This window comes from Brachyistius frenatus, unplaced genomic scaffold (assembly GCF_029030835.1).
Source record: "Brachyistius frenatus isolate BFR_SWC_R1_liver_20210118 unplaced genomic scaffold, ASM2903083v1 Contig_50, whole genome shotgun sequence".
NCBI lineage: Eukaryota > Metazoa > Chordata > Actinopteri > Embiotocidae > Brachyistius > Brachyistius frenatus.
This window is the reverse complement of record NW_027210649.1, coordinates 1,833,003-1,859,613: the sequence shown is the minus strand read 5'-3', so window position 1 is coordinate 1,859,613 and position 26,611 is coordinate 1,833,003. Positions and strand designations below refer to the sequence as shown.

The following is a 26,611-nucleotide window of genomic DNA, read 5'->3' as shown; positions in this document are numbered from 1 at the left end:
TTCTGTCCTCTGAAAGCCTGTCCATGATAGCAGTAGGCCTAGAGGGCAACGGCATAGCTGTGCAATGCTGTGGCATTCAGTGCATTGCCATTCACCATTGGCCCCCTGGGTAATGAAAGGCCTAATAAATGAATCCATCAGAGTGTCTGTGTGTTGCTCTCTGTGTGTATCTGGGATGCAGTCAGGCCCAGACGTGCCCAGTCTCCGGGCACACAGAGGAAAGGGATGCCATTGCTGGCAGGCCTGATGAATGGGTGGCATGCCGCGCCATGACAAAGACTAATGTGACAGCCCCCGTCCCCCAAAAGGGGGGCGGTGCTCAACCACCAAGGGGAGATCATGTGACGCTGACCACCTCCCTCTCCTAGTTACATCCCCTACTGGCTGTGCCCAAGATGGTGGAGGAACCAGTGGGGAAAAGGAGGAGAAAGAACAATATCACATCATCCTATTGAATAACTACCTCCCTCCTTCTTCCCTCATGTTTTTTCTACCAAACAGCAATACTACAGGCTGGAACAGAGGGAGGCCAAACTATACAGCATATTTCTTTACCGTCAGGTAAATCATGGGAAATAACAAACACTTGTTTAAACTATAAGTGCAGTATTTAATAAAGGCACTCGACAAAATAACAGGCTTAAACAAACACGAATGAATTCATCAATAAATCTCTTTCGACCAGAATTGATGCAGTAATCTGTGCGAGATGGTAAACAGTGGACGGCTCCAAGCTCTATTTGGTTTTCAACAATATTAGAGGTGGGAGGAAATTAAAGACTGCAGATCAATATCAATATTTGTTTTATATTACTCCAGTGTCTTTTGATTGCCCGCATGAGTGAGCGACTGGAGTCTGATTTTGGTGTCTCTTTCAGATAACTACTACGGCCTATTAGGAGGATCACTTACTGTAGCCTACACTTAGAGTTAAGATGCTCTTGAACTCGTCCAAGTGCCAATCAGTAATCAGTCCTGTTAAAGGGCAGCTTATTATCATCAGAGCTGAATCTGGAAAGAGGTCATTGTTGTAAAAATAATAGCTCTGTATTAATTGTAATCATTAAGATGCTGTGCCCATGCAGTGTTCCCGACAGGTACAGTGGATACTTTTACTCAAAGATATCAGTCCAAACTGGAATGATGTTTCAGTGCAACTGTAGAAAAACCTCATTGACCTCACTTCCAAACTCCTTGATCGACAGAGTCATCTTCCCTGTGGCACGGAGGGGATGTGGGGGTCGGTTAACTATCCCCCTCTAAGATGGGCCTTCGTTGAGAGGGAGAGAGGCGGTAAGTCAATGGGAAACCGAGATGATTAAGAGGCTTTCACTTTTAACAGAAGAGCGAGGATTGGTTTCTATTGCACCCTCGTCTTTTCATGGCCTGGTCTAGTGGACAGGCTAGCGCTGTAGTCTGAACAGAGCCAAGACTTGCCTATTAATAGACTATTGAGTGCTATTGATCCGTGGCTCGTGTGACACATAAGATACAATGAGCCATAGATCCCAGTAAAGAGCCATGTCTTTCTTTTCACTTTTACCACAATTGCATATGATTATAGGAGTCTGAAGATCAGTCGGAGAGGCCCATCTCTCCGTAGCGATGAAGTGCGATGGTACCATGGCTAAAAGCCGACTGCAATTTGGAAACTTTTGTCATAAATACAAAAGCTTGAACAAAATGTCCACAATGGAGACCTGGGCTTTTGCCTATACTGAAAACTGCCCCTCCATAATTTGATGGATAGGCTTCTTTATAAACCACCCAAACATGGATATGTTTCAGAAAGTGAAGATGCTTTCTCTTTGCATCCAAGGTGAGAATAACTCCAAAAATCTGCTATACAATTACGGATAAATTAGAGGGATAATGACGAGAGGGAATGGTGGTTATATCAATAACCCCTCTAATGGTCAATTCCAGAATGCTGTCTGCTGTGTACTAGATTTAGTGTAATGGATAAGGTGCCTGTTTAGCAGAGGCTTACTTGTCGCCAAACGAGGGAACAAACCTCAAATAGCCAAATTAAAAACTGAATAATAGATGAGCGATGCCAGGATGAGAGAGAGGAGAGGAGACAGCTGTAATTTCTACTCTTGAAAAAAAAAAAAGAAGGAAGCCTTGGCATGTAATTGTTGAGAATTTATAAGTGCACAGGAGAGAAATAGAGACAATAGGAGATATAAAACCCACTGTAAGAATCACCTTTACTGAAAGACACTTAATGATCGTTATAAGAAGTGAAAGTCTACAAAATCTTCAAAACATTGTAAATGCTGTTGTGATTAACATTGATTGCCGGTCTGTGTGAAAGAGAGCCTCTCTTCTATGGCTTTTATCCTCTGTGCAGAAAACAACTGCAGCGGCACTCTTTATCGGAGATAATACAAAGTTTTAAGCTTCGTTAGAACGACAAGGAGGAAGGTTGTTTCGACAGGAAATTGTGAAAACGTGCTATTGAATGACTAACAAAAAAAGGTGTATATTCTGTGCAGTTTATGAGGCGTTGTTTTCAATCTGCACATGAGAGGGACATCTTAGGAGCTTGTGACTGAAAGACATGTTCAATACTCCCCTCGCTTCCCAGAAGGCCGTGCCTGAGTGCAATTTTGACCTCTGTCATGAGTTCAGACAGCCTGTTTTCATTCCCAGGGCGTCAAATACTGCCGTTTTGTCAAAGCCTTTTGCGTCAGAGGGAAATGCACAAGGTGTCCTTTGGTGTCGGCACCGTGACCACCTGGTTCGAAGAAAGAGGTCATGTAGTGAAGTAGAGAGACTGACAAAGTCGGTGTAGGGAGGAGGTTGGGAGCAGTTTTATTTGGGAGAATGATTTTCAAGCTCATGAGAAGGCAAAAGTCAATGAGATTTTCCTTTATTAGCGTACTTAATTTCGGTGATACACGTATCATTACCCAACCCATGGACTTTTCCTCGCCTCAACCACGTGATCTTTAGGTGTCTAAACTTAAGGCACCGTGTGCATATGTATGAGACACCAGCAGGCTGTGAAAAAATTGCACTATTTGACACCCTCAGGGTTAGGAAGAAGTTGATTCAGACGCATTACCTGTGGAGAGGCCTGCAACCCGTATGAGGCTGAGGTATGCAAGAGGGCTGGATCTGCATCAAACTGTATTAACTGTTATACAAGCATCATTTGCTCATATATAAAATGCCCTTCGGTCTGCATGGGTACAACTAGTTTACTAAGTAGTTTAATGTAGCATTATAGGTTAAAAATGGTAATATTTGTTCACTACTACATAGTTATTGTCATTAGGAAGAGTTGGCCTCTGCAGACTTGTTAATAACATGAGTCAGACACCTTCTGTCTTTTTTGCCTCGCTGGGTTTCCACTTGTCTTGGGTTTTTTTGTGCACCTGTGAGGAGAACAGGACTTCCCTGCTTGGCTGCTGGTGATGCAATCTGATATGAGTGGGGGCTCTGTGATCTCAGAATAGCCTCTCTGGTGAAGGGGTGAAACTAATACTGCACCATCGAGTGCAGGTCATTTGCCACAGCCACCTGGCCTTCTGATCACTGCCTGGAAAGGGCTGCAGTCATTGGACTGCTCTCTTCCACACTCAGATTCAAATGTTAGAAATACCTGTTTGTTCTTCACTCTGTAGAACGCAGATCCACCTCTTTTTAGTGTTTTTGGAAACAGGTTCAAGCTTTAGCAGATGCTGGACCAAGGTATTTATAAACCAAGGTAACACTTAAAACTTCAATTATAGGGCAATTATAAGAGTAATTGTTGTTTAATAAAATGTGAGGTTTACAAGAGGGTCACAAAGTTCTGCAACAGGTTTTCCAGACTTTTGAATTTAAATCGGAGACCGTCTGTTTGCCTTCAGAAAATGTTACCCTTAAAGTCAGATACATATTTGAGATTTGTGTGCAGCTGGCCGACAAGCTATTACTGAAATACCTGCAATTGATTACAATTGACATTATTTAGAATGTCTTTGATAAAGAGAGAAAGTAAGTTTTCCATTAGTCTCCAAAAAAGCATGTTTTGAAAGTATGGTAAAGTTTGGTCTTATAAATTAGCATAATTATTTATAAATTAGTTTTTAGTTGTTTAGTGCTTTGCCTCAAAAAAAAATATTTTTTTTTAGTTTTTTTTTTCCTAACTTGAACATTTATATATATTTTTTTGTCGATGTTTTATTTTTGTTATTTTCTCTGCCTATTTTAAAAGAGCAGAGATGGCAGGAAAAGAGGGAGAGAGGTGCAACTTTTGAAGGTTAGTTAATTAGGTGACTAATTGTTTTTCAGTCCAGCTTGCACTGCGAAGACTCATGACTTTTCTTCAGGGAGGCTTCAGTGTTCTGCTTTCAAGCATTACGCGAGCCAGATATTTTGTAATTGCACTATGCATCACAGCATTTGACAAGTTATACATTGTAGACCAGAGAGGGGAACAAGATGATCTGTGAGATATGATTCAAAGATGGGACCCATGTCTTCAGCCCCATGGAAAATGTATCTCATTGGATTTGTATGGCACATAGATCCAAGTTGTTGTTTTTAAACCGCGTAACATGTTAACATCAGGTAAATGGGACTTTGTCTCATCAAAGTTTCAGTGCTGCTCGGAGAGCCTGAGAGGAAAGGTTCATAATGGAGAGACATTGAGATGGAATCTCAACAGCGTGTTGGTGAAGACGGCCTGCTGGCTTGCCAGCTCATACACACAGATGGACGGTGTGTCAAGGGAATCTCACACACACTGATCAGAGGCTCCCCTCCCGTCCCGCAGTGGGAGGAAATGGGACTGAACGAGAGGAGGAAGAGCGAGAAAAGGAGTTAATCACCGCACTAATGCTGCACTTCATCATCGTTTCCTGAGCCCGCCTGCTCACCCTCACTGCCAGTACTTGACTGTCTACACAGCGCCCCCTGCTTTTAGTTTTAGCCACGACAATGTTCAATCCCACAATTTGCTTATCAGTTAGAGCGACTGGGGCTCATGTAATATAGCATGTTTATGGAGGAGACGCCCAAAGCACAAATTGAAAGTTGTTGATCCTTGAAGGTGATTCAACTGGTCACCAATAGGGAAAGGATTTGGTCAGACCTTGGCTGTCGTGCATCAGATATGTATGCGGGGCAAAGTGATTTTTGTGCTTTTTCATGCATGCCTATTTGACACTGGTCCTTTGAGGGGGAATATTTATTTTTGCAGAGGCCCACATGTGGTGTGCTGACCCTGTGCTATGTTTGCACACAGCTTGTGTGACAAGTGTGTGCGCGCGCTACCGTATTTTCTATTTTGCATGTGTACTTGTCTCAGTGCATGTGTGCTTAAGTGCATGTCGGATGCATGCTGTGCACAGAGATGGATTTGAGGCCGGCGGTGAAGGTGAGTGAGTTTAAGCAGGCTCCTCCCTCGGGCTCTTGTTCCACAGACAGTTACAAACAGGATCTTAGGAAGTGCTGCGCTGTGCTGCCGTGCATGGCCGACCGTCAGCTTGGTCTCAAAAATATGAGTCCGAGTGCGACGGGCATAACTCACAGCCTGGCTGCCACACCCGCCACGCTGCCCTGGCAGACACTCCCTCAGACCATATCAACTACCACAGCCGCTTAAACCCATTTCAGTCCGCTACATTAAATACTAAGTTGCCATTCACGCCCAAGGTAATGCACAAACCCCATCTCTGTCTGACAAATGCACCTGCTTACCATACCTCTGAGATCTTTGTACAATACGTGCAGAGCTGATGTCAGCTTTATGTCTTTTATGTTGCATTTGAATGGCTCAAATGTTTGCTGGTACCTCCACAATTTGTGGAAAGTAGCCATCGGAGGGAAACGACTAACATGGGATCCTTTCACAGGGTTGTTGCCTCACTCATAACCTCTATTACTGTCACTGTTATTCTGATGATGTCTCACATAGCCCCCAATGAAAACGGTTTCCTTATTGTTTTGTAAATTTTCCATGCACATCAGGTTACCTGACTGATCTCGTCCCCGATGCTAATGTGGGACGTTGAGTGTGTGCAGAAGGGTCTGCTTTTCAAATTACAGCTCAAGTGCCCTAAAAGCGACAGTACAAAGGAACAAAGAGTGTCTTTTCAGATGGGACCATACAGTAGGCGTTAGCATAGCTGGTGTGGCGGTGTTTGTGTGTGTGTGTGTGTGTGTGTGTGTGTGTGTGTGTGTGTGTGTGTGTGTGTGTATGACTGTGAGTGATAGAGTGACAGCCACATGACAGGACTGAGCTGTGATCACAGCTCTGTTGAGGAGACACCGATGGCAGTGCTTGGCTGGATGCCTGTCAGTTTGTCTATCTGTCTGCCTTTCTGGTCAAACTGCAGGTACACATCCACACAGAAACACTCCAACACACCTGGATCAGCGCTTAATGGGTGCCTGTCTTTCATACTCATGTGCCCACACGCACATCGTCAACAAACCGGTGGAAGAGATGCCACGGTGCAATGATTTCAGCTTTGGTTCCACATCACCTCCTACTAATGGTGGTAATTAATTGATGAATGAGGTCAAATCGGAGATATCCAGGCACGTCTCAATTCGGTTACAACCCCATCTCATCCCAGTGCTCACCTCTCTGCCACCCCCCCAAGTTGTTTTCTTAATGCGCAGTGCACCACATTCCCTCTGTGCTCATCTGCATAAGACCTTGGGATGAATGTTAACGATGTTTAATTAGACAAGACGTGGGATGGATGAGCGGATGGAGGCAGGGAGGCCAGGGTGGTGCTGCCCCCCGCTGGGGGGAGAGAACACATAAAGCACACATAGACACCTGCAAGCATTTGCACCTAGGCACACACTTGATTAAGAATAAATGACCATTAAAAGGCCAAAAGCTACCGCTGAACATGACCTTACATGTGATTGGTACATTCTGACTTGGTGCCATTAGCTTCCCGTTCCATATTTCACCAACATCAAGGACACAGACCCCTCATTGTTAATGTAAAATAAATGAAGCATTTGTAAATGAAGCATATTTGTAAGATATTATGTTGTGGGTAATAACTGCCCTTGGTAGTAAATCTAATTAACTGAACTTGTATTTCTCATCGGCTTTCCTTTCAGAGTCAGAAATGTTCTTGAAAAAACGGTCCGAAATGCTTAACATTACTTGAAATGAACTTCATCTCTCTGTCTGAAGCCCCTCACTGTTTTCAGTTTTTAGTGATTTGTACTTGAATGCTGGTTGGATGGAATAAGTTCAGGGATACCAATTCAGCATTAAAACTTCTCAGCTTTACCTTTTTGGACTAATTAAACTCCAGCTTATTAACAATTCTCATCCACTATTGGTTGACTGAACATGGTGACCGGGATCAATGCCAGGTCACCATTCAGCATTGCAATCTCAGCCTGAGGCTAACATGCACGCTCCTCATGCTTATCTAAGACATTGAGACAACTTTCTCGTCCCAGCTCGCTATGTATAAACATTTCCACTACACCGATCTGTGAAGGAACATCAGGCAGCAGCTTACTGTAGGGTAATCCAGTAAATGATCGGTGTGTCATTTCGACTGTGCAGCCGTTGCAGAGATAAGGGGGATGCAGATGTTTCCCGCTATAGCTGCTCCCAGATGAGGTGTCATTATCCGGGCTTCGTCTCAGACATGCTGTTTTCAGCCCATCTCCTCAACTGGGTGACTGACTGTGAACTGGATGCAGAGACACACTCACACGTGCACTTTGTGTCTATTGCTTGCTGCTGTCTCCTCCAGGCTTGCGCTTATCTCGTGGTCACGGCCAGACAGAGACACCTGCGAATGCTGTGGATTAGCAGGCTGCCTGGGGTAAGGCATTTAATGCAGGGCCCCCAGGATCCCGGGGCTGAAGGCAAGCTGACTTGTGAGGCTGAAGCAAGCTCGACGGAGGTATCTCAGGGCCTAGACCGAGATCAATGACTTCTTAATGCCGCCACGTAAAACATTCAATGAAACAGTCATTTGAGAGACGTGGGTAAACATGTTTTGATTGCCACGGAAAAAAAGGGGAGTGTGTTTGTTCTCTTAAAAGTCTGGCTTTAGACAACAACAAGGCTGCTTGTTCTCCTTTGTGTTGGAGATGCCATGTTAAATCTCCACTCTTAATTAATTTGGAGAGCGCAGAGAAGGGAGCGTTTGTCACCCCTGCTCCTGCCTGTTAGGGCTATTTGTCTCCGGGTGACCTTTGATTTCACACTGCGTTGGTTTTCTCCTGTTATGGACAAGAAGCGTTTTTTTGCTGACAACAGAGGAAACCTTATCTTTTAAATAAGTAATTCCTCAACTGCTCAGTGAGTTCACCAGCAGCAAAATATTGGGATTGCTGAAGAGGCAGGCACAGAAGCTCGCTGGGGAACAGATCTCCTCTCTCTCTCTATATATGCTACAGCCCCTTTGCCTGACTCTCATTAAATATTCCACAACACAGTTTTTGAACAAGGCTCGCTACACAATAGTATATAGGTCTCTGTGTGAGTGTATATGAGCAGCTCTCGGTTTGGCATCTGCTCTGTGTGATTTAGGAGGCACAGAGGGGGCAGGTTTATCGTTGCATTGTGGAGAGGTTCAGGCGATGACACAATAGCCCCAGCCAGGCTTTCTTGGCATCAACCGGGGTTGAGAGCTTTAGGTTTTTTGGGAAGGGGAGCATTGATCGAGATGATGGCCTGAGTGACTGAGAGGTGGGACGGATGAGGGAGTAGCAAGGGGATGGATGTGTTGGCACCTGGCTCTGTGGGTTCTGGCTGGGTGCTGGAGCAGTCTCCAGTAACATTGATGCATGGCCATGAATTATATTATGCCTTGGCAGCTGCTTACTCCCAGATTCATCTCAGCAGTCATTGGGTTATTTATTTATTTGTTTGTTTCCACAATTTGTCAAAAGAGTTTCCATGTAAAAGAAGAAAAAAAAGCTAACAAGATTTAAAAAATGAGGCCTGTTTAAGTATTTACTGGAAAGGTATTTGTTCAGGTAGAAGCATTATGACAACTTTCAAAGGTGTGGCAGCTGAATTCTGACGGAGCACTTGGTTTCTGACTAAATACCTTTGGGTGGGAAAAAAGACTATGGCAATGCACATGACAGTTTTCTCTGAGCATCTCTTCAACACCTGCCTGGAAAGCGGCCCGGATAACACATCATTCAAAGGCAGCCTGCTAGCCGTAGCAGCTGAGATAGAAGTGATGCCTTGGGCCTTTTGTTCAACTCTGACATGGCTGTTCGGACACCTTTGTTCTGGAAGGAGAGGCCCATTCACGGTGTGCCCAGGGAACAAATTGAATCTGGTTGACAATTAATAGCCATGCGGCATGTTTAATTAAGAGCATGAAGCCAGCAAGCGACGTGAGGGAGATAAACAGAGGAGAGTTGCACAGAGCCAGACTGGGCTCACAAAGGAGCAGGCCATTGGAGCGTCTGGCTGATCGATTCCCCGCCGTCTGTGGAGAGCAGCCTTCACAAAGAGCAGCCCTGCGCCTCCCCTCTCGAAGGGCCCAACTTTTAGAGGGGAGAGATGTGAGACTGATAATGCACACAAGGCAGATGGGAGTATGCAGATAGATGCAGAAAAGTTAAGGAAAAGTTCACTCAGTGGAAAGAAAAAAAAAAAAAAAAAAAAGTGCAAGTGAAATCTATACAGCTGCATTTCAGCATTTGGGAGATTCAGTTTGGTGAAAATGACCTTGAGCGTGATCTTTTCTGGCGTTATGTGGTCATTGACTGTATCTCATGTGGACGGTTTGTGTTACATAGATGTCTGGTGTTAGGATCTGCCGTTAGGAGACAAAAAACATGCATGCCGGCAAGCTGGTTTGACTTCAGGTGTCTGTGACCTTCACATACCCACATTCCCGTTATTGTAACATGAACACAAAGAGCCAGGAGGGAGAGGGAGAACACTTGACAGCTTGTCTGATAGGCCAAACAATACCAGCCCTGGCCAAGCGATGCTTTGGACAGATAGCTACACACATACACACATGCACTCACACCCTCTTCAATTAAAGAGAGCCCTCCTCCAGAACTAACAATCACATCAGTCAGTGAGATGGCAGGAGCTGAGAGGAGATAAAATGAGAGCAGTTCATGTGAGGATTTGACTGATACTTTATGTATGTCTGCATATACACTCAGTGTCCGTGTGTGTGTGTGTGTGTGTGTGTGTGTGTGTGTGTGTGTGTGTGTGTGTGTGTGTGTGTGTGTGTGTGTGTGTGTGTGTGTGTGTGTGTGTGTGTGTGTGTGTGTGTGTGTGTGTGTGTGTGTGTGTGTGTGTTAAGCCCTGACGTGTGTGCTGACAGGCAAACAGAGATGACAGCAACAGAAAAGGGAGTTGCAGGAGTAACTTGTTTCATGTGAGAATTAAAAGGGTGTGTGCGTGCGTGCGTGCGTGCGTGCGTATGTTGTACAGACTGTGTACAGGAAGTAGCAATAGAGGATAAAGGCACGGGACTGACAGACAAAGGGTGATCCCTTCATGCTGACGAGTAGTTAGGGGGAGAAATAAAATACAGTTTCTGCCGGCTAATTGGCCAGAGCTGAAGATCTGACCATGTCTTTGGTGAAATTTCAGGCTTGTCTTGTCTTCATGTTTTTTCTCTCTGTCTCAAGAGCAGAGCGTGTCACTCTGTGGGTGGACATGACAGTCGGGCTCAATATTTCACTCTGTTGCTCTTTACAACTGTAGTCGATTAAATACATAACATTTTTCCATTTTACACATGATGTGCCTCTTCAGTCTGTTTTTTTTGTCTCTCTCTATCTCCTCCTCCACCTCTTCCTCTATCCTCTCCGTCACCTCTTCTCCTCCTGCTCTTTAACAAGAAGAGGCTTTACTTTGTGGCACGACTTGTCCTCGAGTCAGAACATTCTGCATTTTTGTATTTAAGATACGTTTCACTGTGTAGCTGCAGTTTGAGAACAGGCTGAATCCAAGAGCGTTAAACTTTTCCACATGTTCTCCGCACAGCATGCTACATGCTACAAACACATGTACCAACCTGGTATCACGGCAAAGCTTGAAATAGACACGCCGTTCCACTACAGCAAAACGCAAAATACTTACGAGAACTTATGAGCATGTAAATGTCATGTGATGCGGAATCATGTGACCAAGCTCCCGCAACGGAGGCAAAAAGACATTTTGGTCACAGACTGCCATGCGGGACGATGAGTTTTGAATCCTCGTGTTTTAGCTAAAAGTTACATTTTCCTGAAAGTCACATGGCTCAACGCATGCAATAGGGTTCAATTTCATTCACTATAGAAAGCGTATAACTGTCACGCCTAGACACCAGCCAAAGCGTGTCTATTTCACGTTCTGCTGTAGTGGACCGGCGTGTCTATTTCACGTTTTGCCGCGATACCAGCTTGCATGTACACATATGTGCACCGCATGCTCAGAGGCACACATGCATGACTCCATGGTCAAAGATAGCTGTGTTTCTGAATGAAGACCTGTAGGTGGTTCGGGGTGTGTGTGTGTGTGTGTGTGTGGGGGGGGGGGGATATCGGATTGAAAGTTAAAATTAGTTTCATGCAAGGGTGCCCCAGTCATTTTGCTGCACTGAACAGTGGAATTCAAAGGATAATGTGGGCATTAATTGATTTTGGAGCCTGAAATAAATAGTCTTTCAGGATCACATGAGACAGAACTCTACTCATTTGTGCCTTTTGAGGAAGATGTGAGAATCCTCCCCCCTCTTTGGATGGGTCTCGCAGGAGTCCCAAAATGAAAGCTGACATCAATTGATTGATAGGAAGTGAATGGTGACCTTCTAGATTCCACATTCACTTCATTTATGCAAGATACCATCGGTCCTTGACTTTTAGGAAATTTTTTGTGATATTTGAGGATATTGTGCTTCGAATCTTATGTCTCCACAGAGAGAAATCACACCTCAATTATATTTAGATGACATTTAATGTCCTCTCAGTGGATTTTGGCTGTGATATCTTTTTCAAAAAGAGCATAAGAAAGCAACAAATGTAACATTTATGTCTACACAAATTGTGAAATTACATTTGGAATCAAACAGACCAGCCGGCACAGCACTTCCAATATCTGCTGTCTACCGAAAAAAGAACATCTGTCAAATAAAAAGACATGAAGTAAAGAATTGGAAAGAGAGGAGACAGAGAGAACCCCCTCCCCTTGTTGGTTTTGACTGCTCCTGCAGGCTTTTTCCCTCTTTTGGTGGACAGAAGTTGGGTTTTGAGGCAGAGAAAAGTTCAGCAGCAGAATGGGGGAACAGCCTGGAGTCTCGGCAGTGGGGCTGGGGTAAGGTCGGCATCACAGAGGCTCCGCCACTCTCCGTTCTCCTTGGTTGGGCTGTCAGCGGGGGGGAATAGACATCCTGCTGCATAGCTGATGAAGAGGACGTGCAGCGCAGACGCCAGAGGTCAGACAGCCACGGGGCGTCAGGAAGTGAACCTGGCCACTTCCCGCCGCGCCTTGTAGCGCACCACAATGCGTCTGCGTGCACACAGCCTTTTTTTTTTTTTTGCCCTGTGTACTGATGGAACGCTCCAAGTTTCCACCAAGCCTCCAACACATATCAGAGTCTTGCCAGAAGTGAGAGCCCGAGGGAAAGAGGGGGTGGGGCGAGAGAGATTAAGAAGAAAGAGGTATAATAGAATCATTACACAAGACACATCTCTCAAGGGTACAGCAGTGGGAGGTCCCATATGGGCTTTACATCAGCAGACACACACATCCATAGCAACAACCACTGGGTCACAATGCACCCTAATTATGGCAGACAAAGATGGATGTATTTCATCTCACTCAACTTTATGTCCAATTCTCATTCAGTGTCTCTAACACGCCACATGCTGTAGATCCATCCCCACATAAACCGTTGTTGTGAGTCGTCCAGGTTTATCTGCTCAGCTGTACACCAGTCTCTCTGCTTTCCTCCTTCTCTCATCTTTTGTGGTGTTGCTGCGGCTTGCGAGAGGCGGTGGCTGACCATTGTAGTTCTTGAAGGCCAAATGATTACATCCTCTCAATGAGCATCCGAGACAGCAGCCACGGCACCAAAGCCAAGACAATCCCGTCTCATGCCAGCTCCCTCTTGGTCCTGGTCTCATTCTCCTTCTGTCTGTCCTCTTTTCCTGTCAACATGGCTGCAGCTTCTCATTCTGAGGCTGAGTTGATGAGGGATACATGCAGCGGTAACGCACGCACACTGTACCAGGGGGCACAGAGCGCAATAGAAAAATCAATGATAATGAGAATTTGTACAGTTTTGTCTGTACCTGTATTTGGTGCAAGATAGCAAAGCCATATTAATAACATTTTCCACAAATACAATTATACGGTTATTTTTTTTTCTCATTTACACCCATTAGTGTGGCCCCAGCTGGCCCAGCACAGCAGTGGCAATAAAAACTGGGAAGAAACAGGGGATCTGTTGCATGATAATGATATTAGTTGGGTTTTAATTAGGCTTATTTTGTAAATATCTTTTGTAAAATTATGTTACAGTTATGGAATATTAACGAGTACATATTTCTTCATTGTCCTGTTAAGTCACCCACTATTCCTCAAATAATGGGACTTCACTGGTAGCTTGTGCTCTAATCAGTTTAGTATTCAAGTTACTGTAGCTTACATTGTGTTCCTTTGCCATAAATTCTGCTTTCTAAAGGTTTTTTTTTTCAGTTTCTCAGTGCTGACAAACTCGTAGTAGAAAAGGATTCCTGACAGGCCGGATGCCTCAATGGTCAACACTCATTTGTTTTTAAAGCCCTTTTTCTACTTCCGGTACCGGCTCTATTCGACCCAACTCACTTTAGATACCAGGTACTTCTATGAATTTAGTTTTCCACTGCAGATAGTTTCCCCCTCGATGTGGCGTTGTTGGTGTAGGGACGCCGCGTGACTCCCCTGTGACGTCCTCATGACACACATACTCACTGCATCCTTTCGTTGGCAACCAAACAGAAGATCGTCTGCACCTTCTCAAATTGACCACAATGTGGTTTTGCAGGTCACCATTAATTAATTATTGAATAATAAAAATAGACGCGGCAGCTTTAGTAACTTTTGTAGTTTACAATTGTGGCATCGTGCAGTATATCATGTGTCGCACACGCAGTGATTGTGACAATTCTCTTCGACCAATCAGTGGTCTGCATTTTTCCCTGTTCGTATCGGCTTGGAACCAAGACAGAGTTGATACTAAAAGTAATGCCGGGTACCAGGCACTATGAACAACTTGTTCCCGGTAGAGTTGAGTCGGTACAGTCAGTGGAGAAGGAGCTTAAGATATACAGATTACTAACAAATTATAGTAAAAGGTACCAGAGTCTTAGTATGAGTCCCCCTCCCTGCCCCAACACACACACACACACACACACACACACACACACACACACACACACACACACACACACACACACACACACACACACACACACACACACACACACACACACACACACACACACACACAAGGCTCCTCCTCTGCCACTGTTGTCGCTTATTGCTAAGTTTTGCTCGTGAAAGTATGTAGCGTATAGAAGTCATATAGTAAACAAACCGGAAAGGGCTGGCAGATCAGCTGCTGTAGGTAGCATTGATTGTGGGAGCAGGGAGGCGTTGAGGAGTGAGAGAAGTCTCCCCAAGAGAATGGCTCCTTTTTCAGAACAGTCTTATGACCAGCATGCCAAGCAGAAATGTGAAGAGAGGCATTGACCAACTACTGGAAAACATCTAAGCTATCCAGGATCGATGCCAAATTGATCCCAGAACTATGTATAATGTAGGCCAGTGGACGGCTTGTCTCGCTCCTTCCACCTCCTGTATGGCGAGAGAGCTGGGAAGGTACATAGCCAGCTAGATGGACAAACCTTATAAAACTGCCTGAGGTGTGTTTTAAACATATGATAAGGCTCTTTGTGTTGAAGGTGTACATGTCAGCTCGGCAACTATGCTGGGTGTGTTGCATTTTTGTGAGCTGGTTCTCAGTTCCCTCTGAATTTTGTTCACAGACTTTCAGTTTTCAAATCAATCTGGTACATCAGTTGCCAAAATGCAGGCTGGGTTTGCTGTTGTGGGTAAGGGAGAGCAGAACAACTCTGTTTCTCTTCACAGTGGAGCAACAGAGTGGAAACAGTGTGACTTCCACCCCTCCCTTTCAGGAGGGAAGCCCCATGCAGGTCCTAATGAGCAGTATGCTGGAGAGGGCATCTTTTTAACCCAGCACAGGGACTCATAGAGCAGCCTAACTCCTCTTCAGCAGATGCCAAGTGCAGCTGTCAACAGCTCCATACTCAATTGTTGCTTACTTTCACTTCCTCAACTCTCTCACTCTCCACCTATGTCTCTGTTTCTCTTTCATCCCATCTTACTTTCTCCTTTCTCCTCTGTCCTGGCCATTCATCTTGATAGCAGATCAGCTGCATTCTATTATGAGACAAGCTCAAACAATCTTAAAGGCTAGCTGGAGGTTACAACTTGCTAAAATAGATTCACTATACCGCACTACTTTCCCTTGGCTTAACAGAGCAATATGGCCATATGAGATTGCATAGATACAGTGTGATACATTATTGCTTATGCATTAAGAATTCATGAAGTATAAACAAAAAAAAGCCCAAAATGATTCAGCGCAGGCACTTTTGCTTGCAGAATCGAACCACAGTACACTTTTATAATCACCATACCTTCACACTTCTCGTGTTTTAAATGCATTTTGTCATTGTCATGGGGAAACAACTTTAAACTTGGTTCCTCCTCTCTCCTTTTTGATTATCTTCTCCCTTTTCAGTAACTCTCCTTCTCCATCCCTTTCTTCAATACTCATCTCTATCCGTGTCTAATTGCAATAGATTTTTTTGTTTTGTTTTTGGGTGGAATCATGTGATATCCTGGTGCTTCAGAAAACCCACCCACCCTCCCCGAAACACCCCATCAGTCCATTTGCGCCTGGCCCAGGGCAAGGTTGGTTTCCTGGGCTGCCCTGGAGGAAATATCAGATGACCTGGCACTCCACAGCAAAAACCCAGGTCATCGGGGAGGGCTCCTCTAACCATATCCCTCCCTCGGCCCCCTCTCATCCACTTCCTGCTTTCAAGTGCAGGGCAAGGTCAAAGCTTTGAGGATGCATTCCCAAGACTTCACCATGAGGCAGGCTGGAGGCGCTGTGCTCAGCTCTCTAACCAGACTTCTATTCTTTCACATCTTCCTGCTCCCTCATATTCATTTCATTAGCTCAAGCTTTTACTGCAATCAATACTGTTGCTAAAGTTAGTTTTTCTAATACAGCTATTCATTGAGTGCATTTTCATTAGTGTCACTGGAGCGCCAGTATAACTGGAATAATACTGTAATGGACAAACATATGCTGTAATTGTTGAATCCTTATTTTTTTGGGAGGGGGTGGGGGGGTGATGAAAACTGGTTTTAAATGGCTGAACTCACAAAGAATGTCATTACCTTGTGTTTTTACATAATTTCTGGTGAAATGTGGGTTTTAAAACAAAGAGTGAATTCTCAGACAATGATGTAACTGTTTTTTAATGTAGGGGGAGCACAGATGGAAATGTGCTTAGATTTGTTTGCCCTCCCAGTTTTGCATCGTACCACCTTTCATTTTCTGTCAGCACTGTGAATGCAGAGGGAAGAGGAGACGCATTATGGATGGTGTTTAGAGACAGGTGTCTGATGTGTCTTGAGATAATGCCAAAAGACTCCTATCTCTCCTTCTAATGGAACAGCGACAGTTGTTTCGAGTGATCAGGCCTGTCATCCAAAATGCTGAAGTGTTGGTCCTCTCAACGCCTCTCTGTCCCCCCTATAAATCAAAGTTGCAAGTGAGATAGAGAATCAGAGGATACAGCAAAACAATCTAGCCTCAAGTCATCCCAGGACAGTGAATCTAATCTGGAGGATCTCCATCTAACGCCGGTGTCATGCTTGCTTTTGTGGAACAAAAAGGATCAACGCAAGAAGCTAATGAAATCCATCTGATCAGGTGTAGAAACAGTTTCTGATTACATTTTCATGACTGATTTTGAGACAATTAGACGACGGGATGGGTCAAATAGTGTGTATTTTTTTTTGGAGAGTTGACTGCTCACGCTCTCACGCCCGCCTTCTCTTGGTGCAAGGAAGTGAAATGGGATGAATATGTTAGTGTCATCTCCAATTTCAAATAGGTAGACATTTCAAAAGCTGATTCTCTCTGGAGAGAACGTTGTACCTCTAGAGTGAAAATATCATTTGAAAAGCGAGACAGTAAAAGCCAGTCATCTCAGAATGAAAATGTTCTCATGGTGGCTTTCCTTTTCACCTCAGCGGGTGTGGGAAAAGAACAAAAAAAAACCAAAAAATTTGAATGACTGAAGTAGAAGTAGGTGTGTGGAGGCTCTGAGAACAGAGAAAGGGGAGACACGTCGATGAGTACAGGAGTGACACCACTTGAGGAGCATGTTAATAACGTGCCAAGCGCAGACAGCTAACCAGTAATCAGGCCTTCTGATTGTACCACAGCAGACAGGAAACACACACTCCAACACTCTCGGCTCTCCATCTCCATCAGGCCCCTGAAACTGCTAGACTGCTCCGTCATGTTCTGGGGCGGCCCCCTCTGCTAACAGTGTGTCGCAGCTTTTACGGAGACAAAAGAAACAAATGAGATGGCTGGGTTACAACAAACAGCTCCGGGTTGTTCTTTCCCCTGGAAAATGAAAGGCCCCCTTTTTTTTTCTTTTTTTTTGTAGCAACCACCGTGTCAATTAGACGAGGTATTGCTCAGACTCATTCTCTGGCTCACTGCTAGCTTGTGCTGATTGTTATTTATTTAGATCAGGCTTGAAAGGGGATTTTAATTCAATCTGCAGAAAGCATCATGTACCTGTACAGTATATTTCAGCAAACACCTGCAGATAAAAACCGCAGCAAGAATTCCGTCGGTGGGGAGGCGGAGGCATAAAGGAGCATGAAGTGCAGAGCACCTTCCATGAGGTGGACTCTGACCTCAGAGGAAGAGCGAGCTGTGTGTACACAGAGCCTTCTCTGAATATTTCCCCAGTGACGGAGAGCGGGCCAGAGGCAGTGAGGTCAGCAGATAGAGTCCAGAGCCCATTGACAGCTGCTGGGTTGACTTTGATGCACCATCAGTGTTCAAGCACACCGCTTGCCCATTCCCCCCCCCCACACACACACACACACCCTCTCCGCCCCTCCCTTTCGCGCTAACCCGCGAGCGTGTTTGCTCAACCTGAACGCACGCTAGCCTCTCATTATGCCGCCCATGCAAACTGTGTCTCTTTGCAGCTGTTTAATGGCTGCACGTCTGTTTTTGTTTGTTTCCTCACCATAAGATTATTGCACCTTTATGGCTGGTCGGGGGGTTGGAATAATCCCTGGCATCTGTTCAGAGTGGGGAGGGGGTGGGGGCGAAGAGCCAGAGGTAGAGCTGCACTTCTCCTTTTTTTTTTTTTTGTTCTTTGTGTGTTTTTGTTGAAATCTTTCTAAATACGAGGCCGTGTGGTCCCCTATTTCATCCTTCACCGCGGAGGCTGCGGCTGCGGCTGGCTTTTCAGTGATGGAAGGCGGCTAACAGTGTGCTAATAGGCGGAGGGGTCAGTGAAGGAGCTTCCCGCTTACGTTTATCCCTCCCAAAATGAACACAGAATAGCAGGGATTAATCTGATTACTGCTGTGTTTATCTAATTTGCTTATAAATCTATATAGAAAAGTAAAGTTACTGTGACCTTATTATTTTTTTTAATTTCCTTTGGAAACTTTTAGCTCAGCTAACATCACACATTCTCAATATGTTTGAACATTTTCAGAACACGATCTTATGCTTATGCATTCACAGAGGTCACAGACTGTGGCTCGTTTTATACTTTTAACTCCTTTGTTTGTTTTTGTATGCTGTATAGCAGAAGTTATAAAGGCGAGGAGTAGCCCCGAGCTCCTCTTGACAGCCTCATCCCCTTCCTATCTTTTTCTTAATTCAAGACTCCATCTTGTTATGGCTTCGGTGCCTCCGGTCGTTATGGCAGGAGAACAGGAAGTTAATCAACACGGCATTATCTCCCAGCCTGCACCTGGAGGCAACAGTGCCAGTCGTGTTACCTCCCCCTCTCTGCTGGGACCCCTGCCAGCACTGGGAACCCCTCGCACCGCAGCGCCCTGCAGCACCCCTGTGGGCTATCGCCAGTGTGCTGTGTCTGTGCCAGGTCACACTTGTGACACAGCCTTGATGAGCCAATGAGCCTTCTTGCAGTGGTGCATACTTTAGAGTGTGTGTGCTTTCAAAGAGAAAAAGAGGAAAGGGGCTCAAGCGGACAAAAACAAGTTTTGTTTGGGCTTTTTGCTGCCACATATGTCTCATATTTTTCCAGGAAAACTGTGGTTTTTGTGCACAGTGTTGCCCCATGTGGACAGGTGAAGTAACAACACAAAGTCTCTGAGGAGGCTTTTTTTTTTTTAAACTCCAGCCTCGCAGACCAAGCAAGACAATATTTGAACAACACATTTACTCGTAAATCTTTGTTGACACTCCAACATGAGGAGAGACTCAGAAACTGACTAGACGATGTTTTTGTGGGAGATGGCAGCAGGTCCATCCTTGTGTCGAGCTCTCTCTAAGAGTCTGACAAATGTTATTGCTGAAGAGTGAATTGCTGGCTGTCGCTGGTAATCATTAGGTTGTCCACCAGCGTCCAAAGTGCTTTTATTTCTGCCCATTAGTTTGGTGAGAAAATGGTTGGGTATGGTCTAGCATGTTCCCCCATTACACTCAGACTGATGCAGTAGGCAGGGCGAGCATGGGAAACATGAAAGCGTTTGAAGTATCTCTATTTATGCCAGTGGCAGTTTGGGCTTCTTTTTTTTAAATTATTTTTCACTTCAGTGTCTATAGCATCTCTTTGTACACAACTGACTCCAAAAGGATCTACAGCCTCTTTCTGAAGTAGCAGTACACACGCATGTCAATATTGTGAGACTGGCGTGTAATTATTATTCAAAGGTTAAAGAGTGGATTGATCCATAGAGGAGTGTCAAGGGCAGATCAAAGAGATTTGGGGGAGGATCGGACCAAAAATGTTAAAAGCTGCTCACTCTCAAACACATAGACGTCAATCTTCCTGAGAGCACCTTGATGTCCTCAGAGGAGAACTTGATCAAAGCTTTCGTAACAAAGATGGTCTCAGAAGATGATCCGACCTCAGCTGCATTCCACCTCTGTCTTTCATTTTACTTTTACCAGTCTGCGTTTACCTGCCTGAACTCCCCGGCACTGCCCCCTGTTTCTGTCTTTTCCTGTGTTTGTGTTGCCGGTTAGGCTGTCTGAATATCAATGAAGCAGTCTCACCGATGTATTACAAACACAAGAGAACAGTGATTAAAGATGACATATCTAAGCCTCACTCCCTTCCTCTCTCCTCTCCTCTCTTTCTCACAGGAGATCGCAGCTTACTTGATAACATTTGAAAAGCATGAAGAATGGCTAACGACATCCCCTAAAACAAGGTAAGACAATTACACTCCTGCCCTCTTTTGAAACACAACTTGAGATTCATAACCTTACAAGTATTACATTCAGCCAGCCAAAATTTCCACTTTTGGTTTTATGTATATTTTAAGGCAATTCCCCCTCATGCACAGCTTACAAGCACCTTCAAGTTCAGTCCAGGAAACTTGTTTAATATTACAGCCTGCTGATGGCTCTTCAGAAAAGTTAGCAGATAAATGATAGAATATTAATATTGACTAATAACTTGCCTTTTAGCATGCCAATTAACATAACATGCACTGGTGGTGCATCTGCTTTTGAATGCTATGTTAATGTATCACTATCTATCTGCACATTCACCACTCGACTGTCTCGGCCAGACGTTACACCCACATGTGGAGCAAAATGCCAAGAGCGACCGTGATATTTGAAATAGAATAGCAGCATTGCGCTTAATTTATGTCATTAATATTATGCAGATAGATGTAGAGCTCATTTGTAAATGAGGAACGTGTCCCTGCTTTGGTTTGCAGCAAATTTTGACACATGAAATTTAACATCAGCGAATGATGTGTTTTGGGGCTGTGATATAATTATATAACGTATTAGGGATAGTAATTAATAATACATGAGACTTTGTGATAGTGTTCCTCTACATTTGACAGAAGCAGACAGCTCTTTGCAAACTATCATGTCCACTGCTAAAGCAAATAACAGCCTGTTCACGCATTATCGCCTTTACTAAAGTTTACACATTCATGCATTTGGAATCAGCTCCGCTATGTTCAACCTTTCTTTATCTTTTTTTTTATTATTATTTTTTCCTGTGAGCTGGACTTGCTATGTTGGCATTATTAGCAATTCTCATCCATGTGTAAATGGACCTTGGGCTTACTGACACAGAAGCCATTGCTCACATCCCTCTCCCCCCACCCCACCTCTCTTCCACTGCCTCAGAGGGACATTGATAATAGATCTGCATAAAGACACTGCCAATTAGAATATGTTCTGTGGTGTAATTATAGGCCGAAAGAGCACTGAGCTCACCTGTTTTTCTTCTCTTTTTTTTTTCTCTTCTCCTTAAATCAAGAATGCCCCCTCCTTTCCAAGCCTCTGTTCTCCAACTCACCAAAAATTAGTCCAATGTCAGGCTAATTTAATAATGAGATGCAGCCTGTATTGTTGGTATTAGAGTCACCTCTATTACTCTCTGCAGAATATGCCTGTGGTGTAATCTTGCTGTGGTGTGATAAATCACTTTAATGAATAAATATAAAAGGGTTAAAATAAGAAAATAGCCACAGAGTATTAAAAATGTCACAGGACTGGCAACCTCCTGCACAACACCACCTTAAACTGAGGTCTTGTGCGAGATGTGAGACTTTTGAGCCAAATGGTCGTCACCACTGGCCTTCTGTTGTGCAGAGGTCTGAGCTCCTAGTGTGCTCAAGGATTTCAACCCCATGTCATGTCTCAGTGCAGGTGCTGATATCTCAGATGTGTCACCAGGGAACAGCTCCCTGTGCATCTACAGATCACCTGACAACACAACCCTTGTTTTAGAGGAGCCATCATTGCAGGACAACACGTGTGTGTGTGTGTGTGTGTGTGTGTGTGTGTGTGTGTGTGTGTGTGTGTGTGTGTGTGTGTGTGTGTGTGTGTGTGTGTGTGTGTGTGTGTGTGTGTGTGTGTGTGTGTGTGTGTGTGTGTGTGTGTGTGTGTGTGTGTGTGTGTGTGTGTTTACTGTACGTGTGTGTGTCTGTGAACCGCAGAGTCAGGGAGAAAGGTTGTGAAGTGTTTGTGTTTTTCCAGATGTCAGTGAAAGGGTAGGGTGTAGTGATGGATGTTGGGGCCAGGAAAGGTTGGGGTTAGTGAAAGGATGTGGCGTGCATGTGTGATTGATGGGAGCTGATTGATGGCTGGCCGCTATATGAAACGCTCTCTGTTCAAGGTCATGGGTGAAAGGTCATAGTCGGGACACCTGTTGTTAAGTGCTGTCTTATCATTTGTCATCGCGCATCTTCGGGCTCAGTGGGTGGGTGCGTGTGCATCTGAGTGTGGGCGGGCTGTCTGCATGTCTGTGTGTGGGTTGACCCCTGTGGGGAATAGGCTAAGTAGGCTAATTCTCCCCCAGCCAGCGCCTTTAGACCGGGTCAGCGGGGTATGATGGGAGGCAGAGATAAGCAGCAGGGTCATACACAGCGAGGCAGAGCGCTGCATGGCTGCACTGCACGCATGTAACAACTCTGACACATGCAGGTCGTAAACATGGGAGTGGGCCACAGTCAGAGCTCAAGAAGCTGACGCCAGCTGTTTGACCAAGGTGACACGCGATGCAGGACATGCCCTGAATAGAGATGGCATCCTGTCAACACAAGATTAGATGAAGTGGACCAATTGCATACATGCACAGATGTGTTTTACGAGGCTCGTGCTGATGCACGTGAGCACAGCTCATACAGTAACAGTGCAGCCAGTGCTGTCTTTTGTTTGGGTCTGTTTCTGTTTGTTTATCATTTCAAAATCTGAAGCATGCCAGGGGAGAGTGGAGGAATGCTGAGTGATTGATGTGCTTAGCTCTAGTAATACACATTCCCTTTCAGATAGGAAGTGCAACAGTGCTTAAAATCAATACCAGTGTTCTCCCACTGACTGCTTGAACAGCACTACAGCTAATTCAGGCTGCACCTGTCAGAGCTGGGGAAATCTTTCCCTACTCGGGCCTTACACTTTAATTTACACCCACAGCCTCGCTGACTTCCATTTCCATTAAAGGGAGAGCCTGGCATTATGGCTTTAATGAAGGCCACGGCCAGGCTGTGATTTAAGATGGCCGTTACCCCGCACCTTCACTCCACAGGAGGGAACACACTTAAAGGGACAATTAGGATTTTCCACTACTGCATCCTTTCAGATAGCCATTCTTTCCTTTAGCCTTTTTTTTTTTTTTTTTTTTTTAAAGATGTGTCCATGTTGCCTGACCTGATGGGATCTGAAGGGAAAAACAGAAGGAAGGCAAAGAATTGTGATTCCAAATCCAGACAGTAACATTTAATTTGACCTCATCATAGGCGTAACGTGGTGCTCCTGGTGAGTGCAGGCCTTCATTATCCATCATAAATGACACAAATGTCTCCTTGAGGGGCTTTTTCAAAGGTGTTTGAATGCAGACAGATGGAGTAACTATTGACTAGATGGTGTCACAGATTGGTCAGCCCAAAGAGCTAATGGACACCTGTGTGTCATATAGAGATAGCTCGTTATCCTGAGCTTCCTCTAAACATCACAGGGTTTCATGGTGGAGCAGTTGCACATTAGTGTTTCTGTCTTCGCTGTTTGTTTTATAGGATTGGTTAATAGCCACCCATCTCAAACCACAACACAGAGAGTGCTTCTACGCCTGTCGTGTGTGTGTGTGTGTGTGTGTGTGTGTGTGTGTGTGTGTGTGTGTGTGTGTGTGTGTGTGTGTGTGTGTGTGTGTGTGTGTGTGTGTGTGTGTGTGTGTGTGTGTGTGTGTAAATACAAAGCAGAATACAAAGACAGAGTGTTGTAGCCGTTGGAAAGTTGAAGTGGTGGGTTGTGTCAGCTATTTGCTTTGACTTCTACACAAGTTAGGCACGCATACATTTACACATGTGCTTACATGACCACAGAACACACACTCCTCCTCTCTCTCTCTCTCTCTCACACACACACACACACACACACACACACACACACACACACACACACACACACACACACACACACACACACACACACACACACACACACACACACACACACACACATACCCACACATTGTATATTGAAACTATCAAACAATAAGTGCCATCCTTGGAGGGCCCTGCAATGGCACTGAACCCAGCCGCCCCCGTGTCCCAGCGCAATAGCCCTCTCTCCTCCCACATCCACAGCAACAGCAGCAACAGCAGCACTCCAAAATGAAACCAAGTCCCTTCAGACAGCTTCCAAAGACAATGCTTTTATTAAAACCTACAGCAGTGGCGCCACCCCAGAGGCGCGGGTACACCAACAACAGAGCCGAGCAGAACTGAGAGGCAGCCTGGAATCTACTAATGACTGTTTGTTTGCTATTGTGTTCGATGTTTGCTATTGTGTACGGAGCCTGTGAGTTTGTGCAGATCTTGGTGTGTGTGTGTGTGTGTGTGTGTGTGTGTGTGTGTGTGTGTGTGTGTGTGTGTGTGTGTGTGTGTGTGTGTGTGTGCGCGCGCGTGCGTGTGACTGAGGAAAAAAAACAAAGGGAAGATTTTTCTTTTGGTTTAAGCATGTGCATACACACGCATAAATGTACTCATGCGTATGCACACAGTATGTCAGCGAGCTTGAGCGGCCGTGACGATGCATCTGAAAACCGCATTGTGGATGAGCATATGCAGGCATTTATGAATGTATTGAGATGGTGTGTGTGAGCGTAATTACAAGTGAAAATGTGTTTCGAATTTTAAGAATAAACGCTTGTGTGTCTGGGTGAGTCTGTCACTCTGAATGAGACCTCCCCGGCCCTGTGTGTGTGTGTGTGTGTGTGTGTGTGTGTGTGTGTGTGTGTGTGTGTGTGTGTGTGTGTGTGTGTGTGTAAACTCCCGTTTCTGTCACCGAGTCTGGCAAATGGTGTGAGGAAGTGCTGGACTTTGTATGTGTGTGTGTGTGTGTGTGTGTGTGTGTGTGTGTGTGTGTGTGTGTGTGTGTGTGTGTGTGTGTGTGTGTGTGTGTGTGTGTGTGTGTGTGTGTGTGTGTGTATCAGGAGGGGAGCTGATGTGTAGGATGCGCCTGAGAAGGGCGTCTGATAGTGTTTGGCCCTAATGCTTTGTGGCACTCGTTGGCTGGCAGAGTTTTAGAGGAGAGTAGGAAAGGACAGGAGCAGCAGGAGAGAGAGAGAGAGAGAGAGAGAGAGAGAGAGAGAGAGAGGGAGGGGGGCGGCACACAGGAAGAGGGATGCATACATAAACAAAGGCATAAAATATGAAGAGGTATTTTAGAAGTTCACATCGAAATGAAGACGGTGAGACATATGGCACTGAATCAAGCCAGAGACATGTCAAGTCAATGTGAAGAGACGGATTTAGTGAGGTTAACTCGCCTTCATCTGTTTCCTCTGTTTGTTTCTCATCACTTCTGTTTTTTGCTTTTTTTTTTTTATCCCAACTCGTCATGAGTAAAAGTTTGAGTTTGTGACGCAGGCAGTGATACTCGTTTGCCTCACCGTGTCGGGCCCTGGAGGACACCGTACCCCGCTGCTTCCACCCAGTCAACAGCCCCTGACAAGGACAGCTATGCCCACCTGGGGCCTCGCAGGCTGGGTGAAATAAAGCCCACCGGGGAAAGCGGAGAGGACAGAGGGTTAGGTTGAACCCAGGGAGCATGAAGTAAGAAGTGAATGAAAGAGAGAAAATGAAAAATGGTCATCGGAGGAGGAGTGAATATGATTGAGCGAGAGCAGTTTAGAAAATGGAAACATGTCGATAAGAGAAGCGAACAGACGAGATGGAGATGGGAGGAATCGTGATGGATGGGGTGAGGGAGGAGGAGCCGGAGGAGCCCGGGGTGGGGGTGGGGGGGGTGGGGGGTGTTTACGTAAATAGACGAAAGAGCAGGAGAAAGATGGAACGGGGGATTGAGCTGACACGGGGCAAGGGAGGGGGGAAAAAAAGAGAAAAATAGAGTGGGTAAACAGCAGATAGAGATGGAAGGAGGTGAGCAATGGATTCAACTGACAGATAGAGAAAAGTCCTGCGGTTTTGGGGCATGGGAGGGACAATGCAAACGGTCAATAGATTACAGCCAGTGCTGTGCCAAGTGCCTGGGCCTCAGATTCCTAGCCAACTTAATAGTGCCTCTTGTTTGTCTGTCCTCTAAAGTAATGCCCAAGCCGAGCCCAGGGAAGAAGCCAGAGCCTGAGGCTAGTGGGAATGGACAGGGGACTAGATATATGTTAGTTCGCATCCCAGCTGCTGTATATTACTCTGGCCAGCTCGTCCACCAGAGACCATTCAATAGAACATAGAACATCATCTAGCTTTATCGCCTTCATTCCCTCCACGCTCCACAACCAGTCCTTGGAATTAATCCATTTCTTATGACTCCTTTTTTTTTGTATTGTAACAGATATTGAAGTGTAG

The 26,611-nt window shown here is 45.1% G+C and overlaps 1 protein-coding gene across 10 annotated transcripts in view; it reads left to right on the top strand.

Annotated features, from left to right (window-relative positions):
* The window catches only part of camta1a (calmodulin binding transcription activator 1a), a 284,686-nt gene that overhangs the window by 107,228 nt on the left and 150,847 nt on the right, over positions 1-26,611 (top strand). For all 10 annotated transcript variants that reach the window (XM_069704353.1, XM_069704349.1, XM_069704351.1 and 7 more), the window contains one exon: positions 20,421-20,488. In XM_069704353.1, the coding sequence (XP_069560454.1) occupies positions 20,421-20,488 (68 nt within the window). The remainder of the gene's footprint in view (positions 1-20,420; positions 20,489-26,611) is intronic.